The 16,989-nt window shown below is 36.8% G+C and overlaps 1 protein-coding gene across 1 annotated transcript in view; it reads left to right on the top strand.

Moving 5' to 3' along the window:
* Window positions 1-16,989, top strand: part of LOC107740168 (actin-binding LIM protein 3-like) — a 67,827-nt gene that overhangs the window by 3,418 nt on the left and 47,420 nt on the right. Inside the window, exon 2 of the mRNA XM_016552514.1 lies at window positions 8,204-8,341. Within this exon, the coding sequence (XP_016408000.1) occupies window positions 8,204-8,341 (138 nt within the window). The remainder of the gene's footprint in view (window positions 1-8,203; window positions 8,342-16,989) is intronic.

Here is a 16,989-nt window from a genome sequence, read left to right as displayed (position 1 = left end):
AGCCTTTGTGCAGGTGTGTGAACACCTGGGATCCATCCCACAACTGCCATCTACTTCCTTCATCTTTCTTCAGATCGCCAGAGCTACTTCCTTCATCTTTCTTCAGATCGCCAGAGCTACTTCCTTCATCTTTCTTCAGATCGCCAGAGCTACTTCCTTCATCTTTCTTCAGATCGCCAGAGCTACTTCCTTCATCTTTCTTCAGATCGCCAGAGCTACTTCCTTCATCTTTCTTCAGATCGCCAGAGCTACTTCCTTCATCTTTCTTCAGATCGCCAGAGCTAATGGTTGTCATTTCCTGGCAACTTATTAGACTGCAAGAAGGAGAGCTGAAACCTGGCTTAGTGCTAAATGTAGCATGTTCTAAAAAAATAAGTCATGGAGGTCTGATAAACATCTTTTAAATGTACGTGAAGAAAATGCATTGCTTATAGTGAAAGTTGACAGATCTATGCATCTCTTTTCTTTGATTTGGCAAGCATATGCTAAATTTCACATTAAATTTAATCTAAACACAGAACAGGCTGTTTGCACACGCCAGGAAGGATCACCAACAGCGCTTCGAAGGCCTCATCGTTCACCCAAGTAACGTCAACAATAGCTGTTCTGCAGCCTGACTACAAGTGTGTTTACGGTCTCTGGGGAGACGTGAGCTTTAGTTAGAATAACTCGCCTCCTGGTAATCATTAAAGATGAGGTAGGACCGAGTCCTTCACTGTACGAGGGACATATTGTTCCAGCTAAGACGATATATAAATACTTATTTTGTCAAGGGCGGGGGTTGTTATTACTTCTTTTTCACTTTTTCTGTGCTGAGTTTCTAAAACATCTTATGAGAGCAACAAATGAAACAAGCAACATGAGAGTAAATGGGTAGTTTGGACTAAGGTGGAGAGCATGATGTCATCAGTGACCCCAGGGCTAGACGTCCAGAAGTGATTCAATCCAGAAGCTGGGAAAATGAAGCAAGACCTCTCCCTTTACTTACAAAGTCAGAGCTGGCTTTGGTTGAAAGCTAACGTGGTATTTTGTGCAGAACCACGAGGAACCCTCTGACACATTGCAGTTGAAAAGTGTTAGCAGGAATTTCCTCTTCTTTGCACAAAGTGTTTTGTGACTGATGAACTGGCCTGAAATAAAATACCAAAACTGTGAGCAAAACAGTCCTTGAGGGTTGAGGATGCCCAACAAAACACCATGACCTATCAGCTCTGTTTATTTAATCTAGTCTGCAAAATGTCACTGCTTTTAGACAAACCATCAGAACACATCACACCATGTCTTCGTGGAAAACATGTTTTATGTAGTCCTATCTATCTATCTATCTATCTATTAACCATTACGTAAACATCAGCTTGTGATGTTTCTGGCCTCTGGCCTTATAATTTGGACAATATTTTGCTTCTACCCGTATTGTTGTAGCAGTTCCTATATTAAAGGGATAGTTCACACACAAATGAAAATTCTGTCATTAATTACTCACTCTCATGTCTTTCCAAACCCATATGACCTTTGTTCATCTTCGGAAGACAAATTAAGGTATTTTTGATGAAATCCGAGAGCTTTCTAGACAGCAAAGGAACTACCATGTTCAAGGCCCAGAAAGGCAGTAAGGACATCATTAAAATAGTCCATGTGACATCAGTTGTTCAACCTTCATTTTATGAAGCTACGAGAATACTTTTTGTGTGCAAAGCAAACTAAAATAATGACTTTATTCAACAATTTCTTCTCTTCTGTCGTTCTGTGTCAGAATTCGACGTGTGTTCACGACAGTACCACGAACGTGGTAGTTGTGTTGCTGTCTATGCAGGGTCAGAATGCTCTCAGATTTCATCAAACATATCTTAATTTGTGTTCCAAAGAAGGTCTTACGGGTTTGGAACAACATGAGGGTGAATAATTAATGACAGAATTTTCATTTTTGGGTGAACTATCCCTCAATGGAAACTTTCAATTACATAGACACTGTTAAAAACTTGATCTTCGCCATGGGGTATTAAAGATGTAATAATAGGTGGATAGAGGTCATTCGATTCAATTTTGGTTTTGCATGGTGGCCAAAACTTTTATAATCTAATGATTATTTCGCAAAAAGTAGTAATAAGTGTAAAAACGGCCCCCCTCAAGTTATAATGGTGGCTTCCCAGATGAAATATTATGCACTATGCATCTGCCTTGATGTTACTCTGTAGCATCTATCTGCATAATGCATACGCTCTACCTGTGAGTTGATTTGATCTGAGCTAGTGTGTCAGCAGATGTAGACCCATGGCACCGTAAACACACTTTCATCCCATCTGGAGCGCAGTCCGGCCCAGCGTCAGCACCCATTTGTCATTCCTGTAACCCACCAGTATTTAGCAGCACTGGGAACAAAAGAGAAGCACCAGCATGCTAACACTTGTCAGCGTTGAATTTCCTACAGATCCTTTCTAAAGATTTAATTCTCCATGCATTTCCCCTGGCTTGCATATACGGGGTAATATCTTTGATGGAGCTCTTTCTGTAGGACCATGTAGATATGAAAGCCAGTAGATGGACACAGAGTGGCTTTTCACTCTTATTCCAGTACAATAACTGCAGGGCATGTGCTATAGAAAATGTTTTACAAAGAAATAGTACTACTTGTAGTGTCTACATGTGCTAATTGGATTGTGGTTCCTTGCTATTATAACAATGTACAAGAAACTGCTACTTAATTAAGACACAGCTTTGACAAACATATTTGCGTAGAGGGGAATAGTTTTCATATCTACTTCAGCGTGATCTCTTGATCATTACTCAGCATTTTTATTTTCTAAACTGGTAAGGATGGCATTTTCTTGAGTAGATTTTGTACTCCTCTGTGTTATTTGTCTTCTATATAGTCTCCTGTTTCCTATAAATCTGAGTGATTTTGGCAGGCTCTGTTAGTGGGCCAAGCTTATATCTTTGGTATAACATCCTAGTACTGTCTTCCAGCTCAATGAGAAATGCTAAAATCCAGCTGATTCTCAGTTATTGTAAATGTTTGCAATCCAGCTTCCTAAAGCTCTCCATTAAAGAATCCAAGGAATCTTCTCCTGTTGAAGATATAAAGGTAGATCATGCATAGAGTGGCACTAGGGATGTTCATCAGATGACCCTGACCCAACACATTTCTATAAACTTAGTTGAAATCCCAAATCATTAGTAACCCTGAGAGCAGATCGAAGGCCGGAGCAAGTCATTGAGGCCCTCAGACCTCATTCTGTCTGACCTTGGGTTTGGCTTATTTGAGTGATCATTTGTCTGACAGGGTCAGTTCAGCTCATGTCGCTACAGCAACGTTGGCTTGAATGTAACAGTAGTCATATATCATATTTGGTCAGGTTCTCCAGAGGCCCACGTACTGCAAACAGGTCTTTGAACACCCAACACCCCCACTTTTCTTACGCAGGTTTCAGTGGGAAAGATTTCAATTGTCTTTTTAAAAATATAAAAGAGAAATGATCACTATCAAATAAAATACAAATAACTTTAATGCGAAAATAAAGATTAAAAGTAGGGATGCACTGAAATTTTGGCTGCCGAAAATTATCGGCCGAAAACAGCATTTTCGTTTTTTGTCCGAAACAGAAAAACAGCCGGAAAAAAAAACATGCTCACCGGAAAAGCAAAAAAAAAAAAAATCAGTTAAATTTGATTGTTGCATCGAACTGAATAAAAATAATAGATTGATATTAATATTCATATTTTTTCTCTCCAATTTTATTGTTTTATTTTCCATAAAAGTGTGACTATTTTACTAGCTTGTGTTTTTTTTATTCAGTATCATTAAATCATTAGAAGTTTGTTTATATAAAATATTATTCAAAATCATTAAAATAATAAATAATTATTAAAAGCATTTTCGGTTTAGTTTTCAGCAAAGTGCATCCTAGAATATTCGGTTTCGGCCCAGAATTTTTATTTCGGTGCATCCCTAATTAAAAGTAATGAAAAGTCATTAACAATTAATGGGTTAACATATTCATTTATTACCATTCAAAAGTTTATATATATTTTTAAATAATTGAATTATTTTATTCAGCATTAAATCAAAAGTGACAGGAAAGACTTTTACATTTATACAAAAATTAGTCCTTTGAACTTTCTGTTCAACAAATAACAATGAAAAGAAAAAAAATCATGGTTTCCACCAAAATATTAAACAGCATGTTTTTAACATTGATAAAATATACTGATAAGATATTTCAACCACAAGTTTAAAGTAAATACAGTTGATTTTAGATATGTTAAATCTGATTGTACTGAGCAAGTAATTACACATTATTTAAACATTCAAGTACCATGCTGTTAACAACCACCAAAAACATATTTTTCTAGTACTGGTCAGTATTATTCTTGTTGCAAGTAAGTGTTCTGACTCTGTTATGGAAGCGGGAGTGTTACTTAGTCAGAGGTCTTCACCCAGTGCTCATTACTGTGAAGGATAAGTGGACTCTGGCCACAAGCTCTTGTTTACACCTCTCTTCTGCCTGGCTATGGAGGAATTGAGAGCAGCCTTGTCACCTCCACTCTCCCACAATCCTGTGTGACTATAATCCGCAGGAGGCTCCTCCGCTGAGGGCAGAAATAGCAGTGGCCCCTTAGGTCCTGTGGTTATCACCTTACACCATGGGCCGGATGTTACCGGTCCTTTGCTATATATTGCTTAACATTAGTGCTCTGAAGTTTCCCAGAAGAACTAGGCCTCTCTGAATCAAATTTTTTGTTTTGTATATCAAGCATTTAATTCATTTTTATAACTGAGGTGTGTGTGTGTGTGTGTGCGCGCACGCAAACCGAGAGGAATTTGTGGCAACACATGTTTAAACTACTGAAAATGTAAGAAAATTCAGAGTGACCTATTTTGGGGTTTGGGGATCTTGTTGTTTTTATTTGAACTGTGAAGACTGTCAAGTCTTTATTAATAATAGACATTTCTTTTTATAATTCATTTGAATCTGGATTTTAGCTTCCATTATATTAATACTTTCCACTAAAACATGAGTGGTATCATTAGGTATCTAATGTAGGTGCCATTAAAAACTTTAATCCTGTGTGCATGTCCTCCCATGATCTCTGTGCATATGATATAGCAGGGATTACACAGCCTGTTTACACCCACCCTCCTTTAGCACAGCGACACCCATAAATGACAGATGTCTCGTATTTTCTCTTGTGTGACTGTTATCTGTTTATAACAGCATCACGACTGTACTGTACTCTACACTGACAAAAGACTGGGCTCAGAGCGTCTCGCAGAACTGAGGGCCACACACAAAATTCAGAAAACAGCTCTGGAAGTCGTCCAGGCAGCGTGACGCTCTGCCAAAGGAATACGTGCTTACAATATTACCAGTGTGAGATTGAGCCACTGGAGGAGGCATAACAGCATTAATGGATCATTGTTCTTCAGCTGTGGATGAAGAAAAGTCAATGAAACTCTCTATTCCAATAGAATGACAATATGCGAAGTGATCTTCTAGTACAAGTCATTGTTTGTTGAATTGAAAAATTTTCAGCTCTCAATATTATTATTATTTATTTTTTTATTTATATTTTTATTACCCTCTACATTGCGAGTAAATCACTCGCATATGCGACTAAATCTTCACTCTGGCGACTAAATGATGTCTAATATTAGCCAATTGCTAATAAATTCTCAGATTTTACTCGCCAGTGTGTGAGTTGGAGGCTAAGTATAAGTTTAGCTCAGATATATTTTCACTCGCCGAACACTCTCTGACTGAGCGCATCAGAGTTTCACTCTCCAAGCGATCTGTGCTGTTTTTCAGTTAATCTGAATGGATGTGCAACGCACAACGTACCGTAAACTCTAGTGTGAAGGCGCACGACTCGCCGTCGCTTTGTTTCACACACACGCAGCGAGACAGGGAGAGAGAGAATTGACGCGCTGCCTATGCGCACTACATGTAAACGATATTCTTTGTTGTATTTTGCTGTCAAAATAACGGAGTTCCTTTGGAATTCTTCAGCTTTTAAGAACTACCGCTTTCTCCGGTAGTGGGCGGAACTAATGCGCAAACGGCAATCTCATTGGCTGGCGCTCACCTATTATCATCCCTGTTTTGATTTCAGCAAATCAGTTCGAGAGAACGCACACAACCTGATTTATATGTGTGTGTGTGTGTGTGTGTGTATATGTGTGTATATATGTATATGTGTATGTATATATTTATCAGTCTGGCGAGTAAACAAAAAAATGTACTAGCCAATGGCGATTCAATTGCCAAGGTGTTCGTAGAGGGCTGTTTGTATTCTGTTCATTATGTTTTGATGCCTATTTTCACTTGCAGCCTCTAAAATGATAGATTTTAGTTATTATTGTTTTGTTTTTCATTTATTTTGACCAAATAATATTGAAATTCAGTAGCTTTTAGTACAAGACATTGTTTGTTGCAGTAAAAAAGTCAGCCCTCGGATATTTGACTGGCATATCAATATGTAAGTGTTTATTGCATAGATATTTCAATAATATTTTTACAATATTATTTATTATTTAAATGCTTAGCAAATCTCAAAATGAATTTTTCGTATTCTGTTCCCTGTTATAATTTCACTTGCATTTAAAATGATTGATTTTAGTAGTTAGTGTTTTATTGTAAATGTATTTTGACCAAATAGTATCACATTTCATCTGCAACTTATTGGTTATCTGCTATAACATGAAAATATTCAATGGATTATATGTGTTGGGCAGAATTTTAATATTGGTGCATCCCTAAATATTCAGGCTCAGGTGAGCGCACTTCATAATAATGATTTATTGTTGAAAAATAAGGAAATTTCCTGCACTGATCAGTATCACTTCCTGACATGACACATTGTGCTCGCTGATTACGTTTGTCTTTTCCAACATGCACACAAAACCCTCATTAAAACCTAGTTCCCAGTATGCTCTACCAGGCTGGACACTATTTTATCGTGTGTTCCTGGCTGTCACCGGGCTCTGTTTCTCAGGGATCTGTGGGAACATGGTGCTGAAGAATCTGATCGCAGGCCCGGCAGTTCTGCCCTGCTGCCAGCATTGTAGCTGAAACATTGGAGATCAGGGAAGGGCATGTGCCCTTGCTGTTTTCAACATTTCCCCCCAGTTAAATCCGTTTAGACTAAAGCGAGAGCAACACTTGCTACAGTGATTGCACAGTAATTGATTTGTTCACTGGCTGAGTGTTTGAACGCCTGTTATGCATCTTTAATAGGAGGGCAATCAGCACAAAACCTCCAGCCATCAAAACACAGAAAGAGAGAGCGAAGGAAATTATTTAGGTAACCCTCAGGCCCATTATAATGACAAACGAAGAACTCAAGCTGTAGTACAGGTACAACAAATACAGCGTAGAGGGCATTTTTGGTTTCACAGTGCAAAATACATTACTTTTGCCTTAACACACTGTACTCTAGACAAACACATGACCAATATTGAAATTCTGGCTGATACAGATAAGAGTATAATTATTTTTGTGCTATGGCTGATATTAAAAGATGTCTACTTTGTTTTAGCGAAATGATAAATTTTTTTAGAGACAATTTAAAAATAAGACAAATATTTTTCTCTAAATTAAAACTCAGTCAGTTTAGGCATCACAACATTATATTACAGTACGAAAAATGGATATTCATTTTGAGACATTTGGAGATTTTAACAGTGTTATAAAATTACAAAATAAATAAATAAATATGCTAATAAATTATTCGTTTTTTTTAAAGATAAAGTGAGCATTAGATGATTTCAGAGGAAAGTATACAGGGGAGAATAAAAAATGGAAATGAACATGCACAATTAAATATCCAAATATCTGCAGATACGGTATATATTCAGTATTAGTATTATTTATGCACTTTTATTAATTATTATTAATATAATGTTAATAATAATATTATTCATGCATGCGGACCTGCGGACCACTTATGGGCACCCCTGCCAATAAACAGTGTTGGGCAGTAACTAGTTACTAATAATGCATTACAGTAATAATACTACTTTCCCTGGTAACTAGTAGTGTAACTAATTACTGTTGACTGGTAGTAATAAGTAAAGTAATAATATTTGAAACGACTAATGTTAACTAGTAATGACTAAAATATTACATTTTTGGAGTAATGAGCCCAACACTGCCGATATATGATGTAACGTTCGTTACTTAGTGCCTTTTTGTCTTTTTCCTAATAGTACCCTATCAGCAAAGCTCATGCAGCAGTGAACGGAGCTCCGGACCAATCCACTGCTTTCGCTGCCGGGAGGTGTGCAAAGGAGAGGTGGTACGAGTGCAGCATGTCCACTTCCACATCAAATGCTTCACCTGCCAAGGTAAGAGTCTTTTGCCCATGTGCAATACATTCTAAACTCTGTGACCTCTCAGAACCATCTTTTAATTATGGGAAAAAACTTGCATAATGCCTTGGATTTGTGTCAGATATACAATTTCCAATAGATTCCGTTCAGTAATGGCACTTCATTAAGAGCTAAAGCAGAGCTCTCTGCCTCTGACCTAATAGCAGTTTGGCATGAGTGGTTAGAAGCAGTGGATTTCTGATTTAATGATGCTGGCTGTGCTCCTGGGGCTGTCTGAAGTAGGGACCTGTTGCGTAATGAGATCCTCTGGCCTCACATTGTCAAGATGGTAGCTCGTGATGCCCCATGGCACTGCCCTCAATTATGAGTGACATTATGAGTGACGTCAAGCAATTAAAATGTAAAATGAATGTGAATATGATGTGACCAGGTACCGTCACCTTTAGATTATGTTAGATTAAAAATGTGGAAGTAAAACCCTTGAGAGATGGGCTCATTTGCGGTTTAATGAAGGTTGCATTTGTGCTACTTTTCCCTGCTTACACTCAAACTGGTGTTGCCACATGGTCCCTGCATTGCATTTAAGGGGTTGCTGTGGAAACCGTGTGGAGGGGGCACCCTGTCCCTGGTTGGTGGTTATTCTCAGCTACACTATCAAACCGACAGCCAATAGCAGCCCCCCATAGCAAACCCTAGGGCATAGTTGGGGGGGATGAGGGGGGCTCATAGATGGAGAGACGAGGCGGCAGCGATTGAAAGAGAATGGCAGTTTCCCTCCCTCCATTATGACATCACGAGTTGCCTTGGAGCACATGAAGTTACTCAACAATAACAGTCCTTTTCCCCTTTGCTTTCTCTCTCTATCAAATTCGCCCACTCTCCGAGTGCTGCCCTTATCTTCCATAAAATTGCCTTGAGCAATAATGTATTTCACCTCTTACTCAACCCCACCCCTTATCTCACGATACGCACTGTATAATATTGTGTGTGTGTTAGCCATGCGCTATATGTGTAGGAAGTCCAAACGCTGCTTCGACAGCTCGTATTTCCAGCATCGTTGCTGTTTCATTGTTGCGCGGTGGTTTGTTTACAGTTCTGTGACTGACGGCTCGGCTTCTGTGCGTGCTGTGAGTTTTGTTTGGATGGGAGAACCGAGTGTGCTGATGAGCCGTGGGGCTTTGAGGCCCAGTTAATTGGATAAAGGGGCAACATTTGTGGGGTGTTTCACAGGAATCCCAGCTCACTCAGCATGTGCTGTCACAGGTCAGAGGGGCCATGTTGGAGTCGCAGTTGCCGGTGTTCGTAAACACGTGACAGTCTGCTATCAGCCCTTTTGTTGAAGCTAAAAACCAAACGTAGCTGATTTGTAATTTTGTATGATCCGTAATGTTATTGTTTGTTTACTGAGTTTGCATGTTATTCAATACAGGTTCAGTGGAAAAATGCGCCGGTTGTAACCGATTTCTGCAAAATATTGCTATTACGCTGGTTCTAGCTTGTTTCGCGACATTTTCAAAGTGAAATGTCTAGATGACATTATATTCTGCAGTTCTTCCCTGTTGTACCGAATATCTATACTTTTCAAATTATCATATCGAAGTTAGAAATTCAAATATTGTGACAAAATAAATTTTGTAGGGTGCCACAAGTTTGTTAAAATTTCCAAAGGGTGCCGCGACTAAAAAAAGGTTGGGAAATACTGCTCTAGAGTGTGCAGAGCTGAGTAGATTACTTACAAATTGTAGTCTGTTACTGATTACAGATTATATGATGAAAACTGTAGTTAGTAACGTAATGTAGGTTACTAATTGTAGGTAATGTATTCAGACTATTTTTTAGATTACTTTTATATTATGTTTTTTTTATCAAACTTGTTTACTTTTATATTGTTTTTTTATCAAACTTGTTTTAAACTTACCATTATCTCTTTCCCCGCCATTGATGAGATATCTCGTCAATTAAGAGACAACGCTTAAAACATCAAAAATGCTGGCGGTGGCTAGCAACTATATTAAAAAACGCTGGCGGAGAAAGAGTTAAACATACTATATTGATGTAAAAAAGCAGAGAAAAAGAAAATATGTTAATATATATTTTTTGATATCAACATCATAAAATGCAGTAAATATTACATTAGTGGGCTGACAGAGAGTTAATAGTGAGTTGATAAAAACCTACTAATTAATTAAATCATAAAAATGTAAAATAAAAACAGTATAAGCACATAAATATATATATATAAATTTTTTTTTTTGCATGTCAATGTGACCATTAACAGACATCAGAGAACTGTAAACATGTGAATGTGTTAAATTATTAGAAATATTAACTTCTTCAGAGATATTTCAAGTAAATATTTTATGTTAAGGGTGTTGGCTGACAGAAACATTTGGGAATATAATATAATATTATGAATAATTGTCATTGTGTGAATGATATGTAATCATGTAATCCATAAAACGTAACTGTGATCTGATTATAAGCATTTTAAAATATAATATACTCTTAAGTATTTATTTTTGGAATCTGATTACGTAATCCAGATTACATGTAATAAATTACTAGCCAGCACTAGTGTGTAACACTAAAAGCATGTTTAGTTTAATTCGAAACAGATAAAAGTGAATCTTACATTGTTTTATTACATTGGTCTTTGTATTGTGGCAGTTCGGAAAATTAAATGTCTGGTGAGTGGCTCTAAAAGGTTAATGCTCTATCGTGTTTGAAAACATACTGAACGACCTAGTTTACAAATCTTGCAATGTTAAAAGTTATTTGAAGTCATAAAATAGTATTGTCCACGAAACCACACAAAATAAGTCTTTATTAATCAATAATCAGCCTCTGTATTCACTTTGTTTGAGAAGTAAAAGTTGCTGGTGTTTTACTATCACTAGTTCTCATTGCATTATTTACAGGTAGTTTTTTGTTTGTTTGTTTTACAAAAAAGGTAAGTTTTTCCAATGAGCCTTGGTTTATTGATCTGAGTTGTGCTTTTATTTCAAAAGGCATGCAAGATGTATGCTTTGGCTGTTGGAATCCATGACTGACTTGGAAACCGGTGTAAAATCAATAGTTTGTAATAGAACTGTTTGGTTTGGGCTACAATCAAGTAGATTACATTGGTTGGCTTTACTTGACGACGTGCCTTTATAAACAGGAGGAGATCAAGAAAAGGATATGCCTTTGGAATTATAGTCTAGTTAATTGAAACAGCAAGCACTCGAGCACACAGGAAGAAACATGTGGGCCAAGGTCATGTAGATACAGCTGAAGCTGAGGCAGTGGAGACAATTTCAGGGGGAGTTTACACAGGCTTTGGCCATGAAAAGAGGTGGATGCTGTACACACAGGTATGAGAGAACCAGCTGTTTCCAAGGACACACTGATGGTTAGTTTGTGTAAAGGGGAGGCAGCCAGGGGTATTAGCAGTATTCACTTCCTGTGTATGCATGCACATGTCCACAGTCAAACATAAACGGTCATAAGCTCCATTCAAAAAAACCTAGTGAATTGCCTGCATAGACAGCATTTTAAGCTATTTTGGACATGCTATTGATGCCAAGACTGCTTTAAATATTATAATCATTTTGACCTAATATTAAGGCAGAATTGCATGTAGAGAAGGTAATCGGTGAAAAAATAATTCCAAGATGGTGGACAAAGTGGGATAAATGAAAGAAAAAAATACTGATAAAAATAAGTCAGTGTCATTCAATGGATATTTTTGCCCATTATTTCTATGTTTTGCATTTTCATACTAGAGTGCTGCACCATTAGCTTAGCAACATGCTAACTCTATTGGATTTGATTGTGTGTTGAGTCTCCCACGTGGAGTGCTGTTTGTGGTGAGTTGCTGCCTATATAGTGTTTTAAATTAGGTTTTGTTAGGATGCCACCTTAAAATGCCTATTCTGCCTGTGTAGACAGTGAGGTGGCTTTTGCAACAATTCTGGAGATTTATTCTTTTGCTTTATTTCATCCTATTGTGTACACACACCCTCTCAAACACACACATGCACATTCATGTGCACACACTTGTTCATGCAAGGGCACATTTTATTTGTTTCTGCACTACTATAGTGGGCATCTCGTTAGATGTGCAGGCACAGAAAACTCATTAAATCTCTATTTGGTTGTGCATTTATTTCCCCTATTCAAATAAAAGTCAGATTGGAGTCTAACAGCTCTCAGCAGGGAATGTAAGTCACACACCTTGTCCTGACCTCCTGACTCCGAGTCCTTACTAGCTTTCTAGTTGGCTCTTCTCTCTCTCTTACATGAATGCAAAGAGATAATGAACACAGCTGTGCAACTATTGATATAATAGAGACATACAGTGGCCCCGGAATGTATTTGGACAGCACTTATAAAAGTATTAATGTCATTGCATTACATAACATAATATCAAAATAAGTGATACTTATAAAAATGGGTAGCACTAGCACAGGTATACTTTTAAAGCAGTGACATTTAAATGCTCATCATTTGCTGTAAGTGTGTTGAAGTACTTGTAGATATGGTGTTGTTGTCAAATAATTTACTGTCAAATTTAGGCTAGCATTTTTCAAATGGCATGTATTGCTTCAGTAAAATTACTTGTACATTACTAAATTATCATCACCTTCATAACCTACATAACCTACATAGAAGGTTCATAAACCTTCATAAATCCATATATGCAGCAGACTGAGGGATTTAAATATATTTGCGGGGCTATAAATTAATTTGCATGGGTTTAAATGAATAATTTTCAGTTAGTGGCCACTTGCTATTTAAATCCATTAAAAACGGCTAATTAATTGAGTAGACAGCATGACAATTGCAAAGATAAATACTTTAAGAGAGAATATGTTTGAATAATTTTATCTTCTCTTAGAAACATTTTCTGGTCTTTCTTTAAGCAGATCTGCTGCTTTTTCACTAGAAGTGTGTGGCATTTGAGCTGAATGCTTGACAGTATGTCTGAGTGAAACGTCATGGAACAATAAATATCCAGACCAGCTCACCTACACTTGAGCCTCTAGTGGGTGACTCACAAGTATGAGCACCATCCATAAACTGTCAGACAGGTTAGTTCACAGAAAAATGAATATTCTGTCATCATTTACTCACCCCCGTATGGCTTTCTTTCTTCAGAGGAACATAAAAGTAAATATTTTGAGAGATCCTTCAGTGTTTTTATCCATACATTGGACGTGTTTGTAACCAAAACTGTCTGGTTACCAGCGTTTTTCAAAATATATAAAATGATGAGTAAATGATGATTTGAGTGTTTTGAGTGAACTATCTGTAAGTTACAGTTCCACTTGAACTCTTTTCTCTCACCATTGCTTTTGTGTATGATAAGAACATTGTTCTGAGCAAATTGGCAAAGTAGTGCCTAGAATTCCAAGAGGGAGGACATTTATGAAACAGCCAGTGTTTTTATGGACAGTTACTGGTGACTATTGCAATAAGCACTCGCCAGCTTACGGTATAGATTTTCAAACCTGATAACTTGAGGTAATGTTTATTACATTACAATTGTATTATTATTTTTTATCTGTATTGTTCAATATTGGATATTTATTGTATGTGCCTTTTATATTATATGCTCACTTAAAGTTAATATTTAAAACAAAAAACAGTAATTTTCATACTGTACGTTATAATGTTGGGATGGCTAAATTTGCTTTTTGCATTTAAAATGATTGATTTGAAATTTTATTTTTTATTTAGACAAAATAGAATAGAATTTTAATATTGATAGTTTATAGGATATTGGCCAAAACATGAAAATAGTTTTCATGGGTGCATTGGTGTATGCCTAATAAATTCTTAAGCAAATCGTCATCTGCAAATTTAATTTCAGGGTCAAATTAATGGTATTTTACCACTGAATAAACATAGACGTCTACAATTTTGTCATAGTCAACAAATTCTTTTCAGAGCTGTAAGTCATGAGCGGTTAGTTTACAGTGCAAATCAAATATTGCTATTCAGCACTGCTTCTTCTGAACAGGAGTGGCAGGTCATTAAGATGTCTGTCAAAACAGATCCCTTTTAAAAGCTGAGAGTTAATTGGCTGTGTAAAATTTTGTTTTTTCTTTCTCCAGGCGTATGCAGATTCTCATAATGACATGCTAGTCTCATCGGTTTATTAAAAGGAGAAAAAATACATAATATATATATATATATATATATATATACAGATAAATACAATTGTTACAATTCAATTGTTTGGCAAAATAAACCAAACTCTAACAATGGGTGTTTTGCATATAGATTTAATCATATTCTTTGGCTGTTGATCCAGAAATTCTTGAACACTTCGGAGAGTAAAGCAAACCAACAATTGGACAATCAAATGTCAGGTGCTCTGAACATCATACTACTTCATAAAGCGGCTGTGATGGAGTCAATAAAAGGGTCAGTTGCTGTATGTGTTGTGTAGAGCCGCTCTTTTCCTGAGTTGTCAGCCGCTAGAGGAGGAAGACAGAGCAGGATGGGAGCTTCTTGTAACTATGGCAACATATGCCCGTCCAATCATTAAGCCCATGCGATAGTTGCTGGGGAGACATTCTCCCACAGATGAAAGGACAGTGGCAGTATTAGAGACCGAATTCCCTATGAGGATGTAGATAAGGGGTCATGGATTAGCCTAACATGTCAAAACCCCAGACTGGAAATTGGGCCATCTATATTGATTTTGAATAAATGATTATGCATTTATTCTACAACCTGTGAATAATATAGATTTGACTTTGTAATTAGCTAATTGCTCACGTCAGAGAAACATTTAGTCTAAAGCAGTGCAGATTAAAAGAGCTCAAACTAGAGAGGTTAATCTTGGATTGAAGGAATGAATATTGCCTGTCTTATATCTGAAGGGTTCCTGCATCATTAGGCATTTCAGAGAGGTTAGTAGGTTAATGAAAGCAGCTGAAGGAGAGGCACAGCCTTGGAGCAAGACAGAAACAGAGCGAGACCTGCTGAAAACATTATATATGTCTGTTTAAATCAAGTTTAGAGGTTTAACAGGAAGCAGGAAGTCACAAAATGAGAGTGTAGAGATACTACACTAATTGCAGTGATGTGGATTTTTAACATTTGGTAGTATGCAATAGCCTTAGTTTTTTTGCAGAGTAACATTTCTGTTTCAAGTTAAAGTAGCAAAGCCCTTTTTATATAATATTTATATATTACTAGAAATTATGTAGAATAATATAAGACCGTATAATACTCTACTACTGTACTATACTATACAGTATATAATACTATAAAAATAATATAATTTTTACTTGCGTATTTTTTAACATTTATATGAAATATAGCATTTTTTTATATTTAATAAATAATAAGATTTAAATTAGAATTAGAAAATTTATATTTAAAATTTATATCGTTTTTTTTTTTTGTTTTTTTGTGCGCATGACAGATTTTTTATGAGCAGAATAAAAAAAATGTAGATACAGAATAAGTAAATAACAAAAAGGTTGAGTCTTTGTGGGTGCAGTGTTGTCATTGTTACTGTATTTTTGCTTATGCTTGGGAATATTAAATTATATCCTAGATAGACTACAGAGGATAAGTACTTAAGGGGAAATGCCTAATAAATCTCAGTCCCTTGGATTTATTTATCTGTTGTTAACATATGCATAATTTCTTTGTTGTCATTCCCTTGATTTCTTGCTGTTACTCACTGACTCCACAAAAGACCATCTGGTTGCTCAGTGGAGGGCCGTGTAGGGCCCTGAGGGGACTAATCGCTTCCTCTTCTCTCACTAAACTCTCACTCCATCTTTCATTCAGTCAAAACAGCACATTAATTACAGTCGATGAGTTTCCTATTAGCACCAGCAAGGTAGAAGAGAAGCGACGTGGTAGGTAGAAACAGGCACAGACAGGTGTGGGCAGGAAGACAAGGGAACCGTTGTCATACAGAGCCACATGCTGTGCTATGAATCATAGAGCATCATCTCCAAAGCCATTACTGGCACAATCATAAATTTATGTTAAATGACAATGTAGTATATGTAGTGTAGATCACTGTTTTAAATTTAAATACTCACATGGTCCAACAGTCTGAGACCATTTTTTCTAGACCATCAGCATAACAAAAAAGTTGAACAGCATTTTTGAGCTGCATGATTATCTTTCTTATTTTACATCTTAATGCACCTTTGTTTAAATTTGTTTTTTAAATATATAAAAATGGAAAAATCTAAAACATTTATATAGTTCTTTTTTTTTCTTTAGAAATAACATGTATTACCAGGTTTAAATTATATTTTGAATGTACTTTCCCATTGATATTTCCTGATAGTCTTAGGGTGCATTCACACCTGGCTCGTTGTTTCGGAACCTGGCGCATTTCCCCCCTTAGCTCGGTTCGTTTGGGCATATGTGAACACGGCAATCGCGCCCGGATCCGCGCCAAAACAATCGGTCCGAGATTGCCTGAACGAGGTGGTCTCAGCTCGATTGAAAACTAACTTTGGAGCGGTTCGTTTGTAGTGAGAAAGCAATTCCATCTAACGGACCAACGAACCAGGCTATATCACAATGTATAATGGGTAATTACGTAAGTTCCGTGAAAAGCATTAGCTTTGTTGTTTTGCTAATACCTCAAAATGAACCTGTGAATGTCTGTGGGTGAGCACGTCTTCGCCATTCAAAAT

This window comes from Sinocyclocheilus rhinocerous, unplaced genomic scaffold (genome assembly GCF_001515625.1).
Source record: "Sinocyclocheilus rhinocerous isolate Xijiao unplaced genomic scaffold, SAMN03320098_v1.1 scaffold584, whole genome shotgun sequence".
Classification (NCBI taxonomy): Eukaryota; Metazoa; Chordata; class Actinopteri; order Cypriniformes; family Cyprinidae; genus Sinocyclocheilus; species Sinocyclocheilus rhinocerous.
The sequence above is the reverse complement of the archived record's forward strand: the minus strand, read 5'-3'. Positions and strand labels throughout refer to the sequence as shown.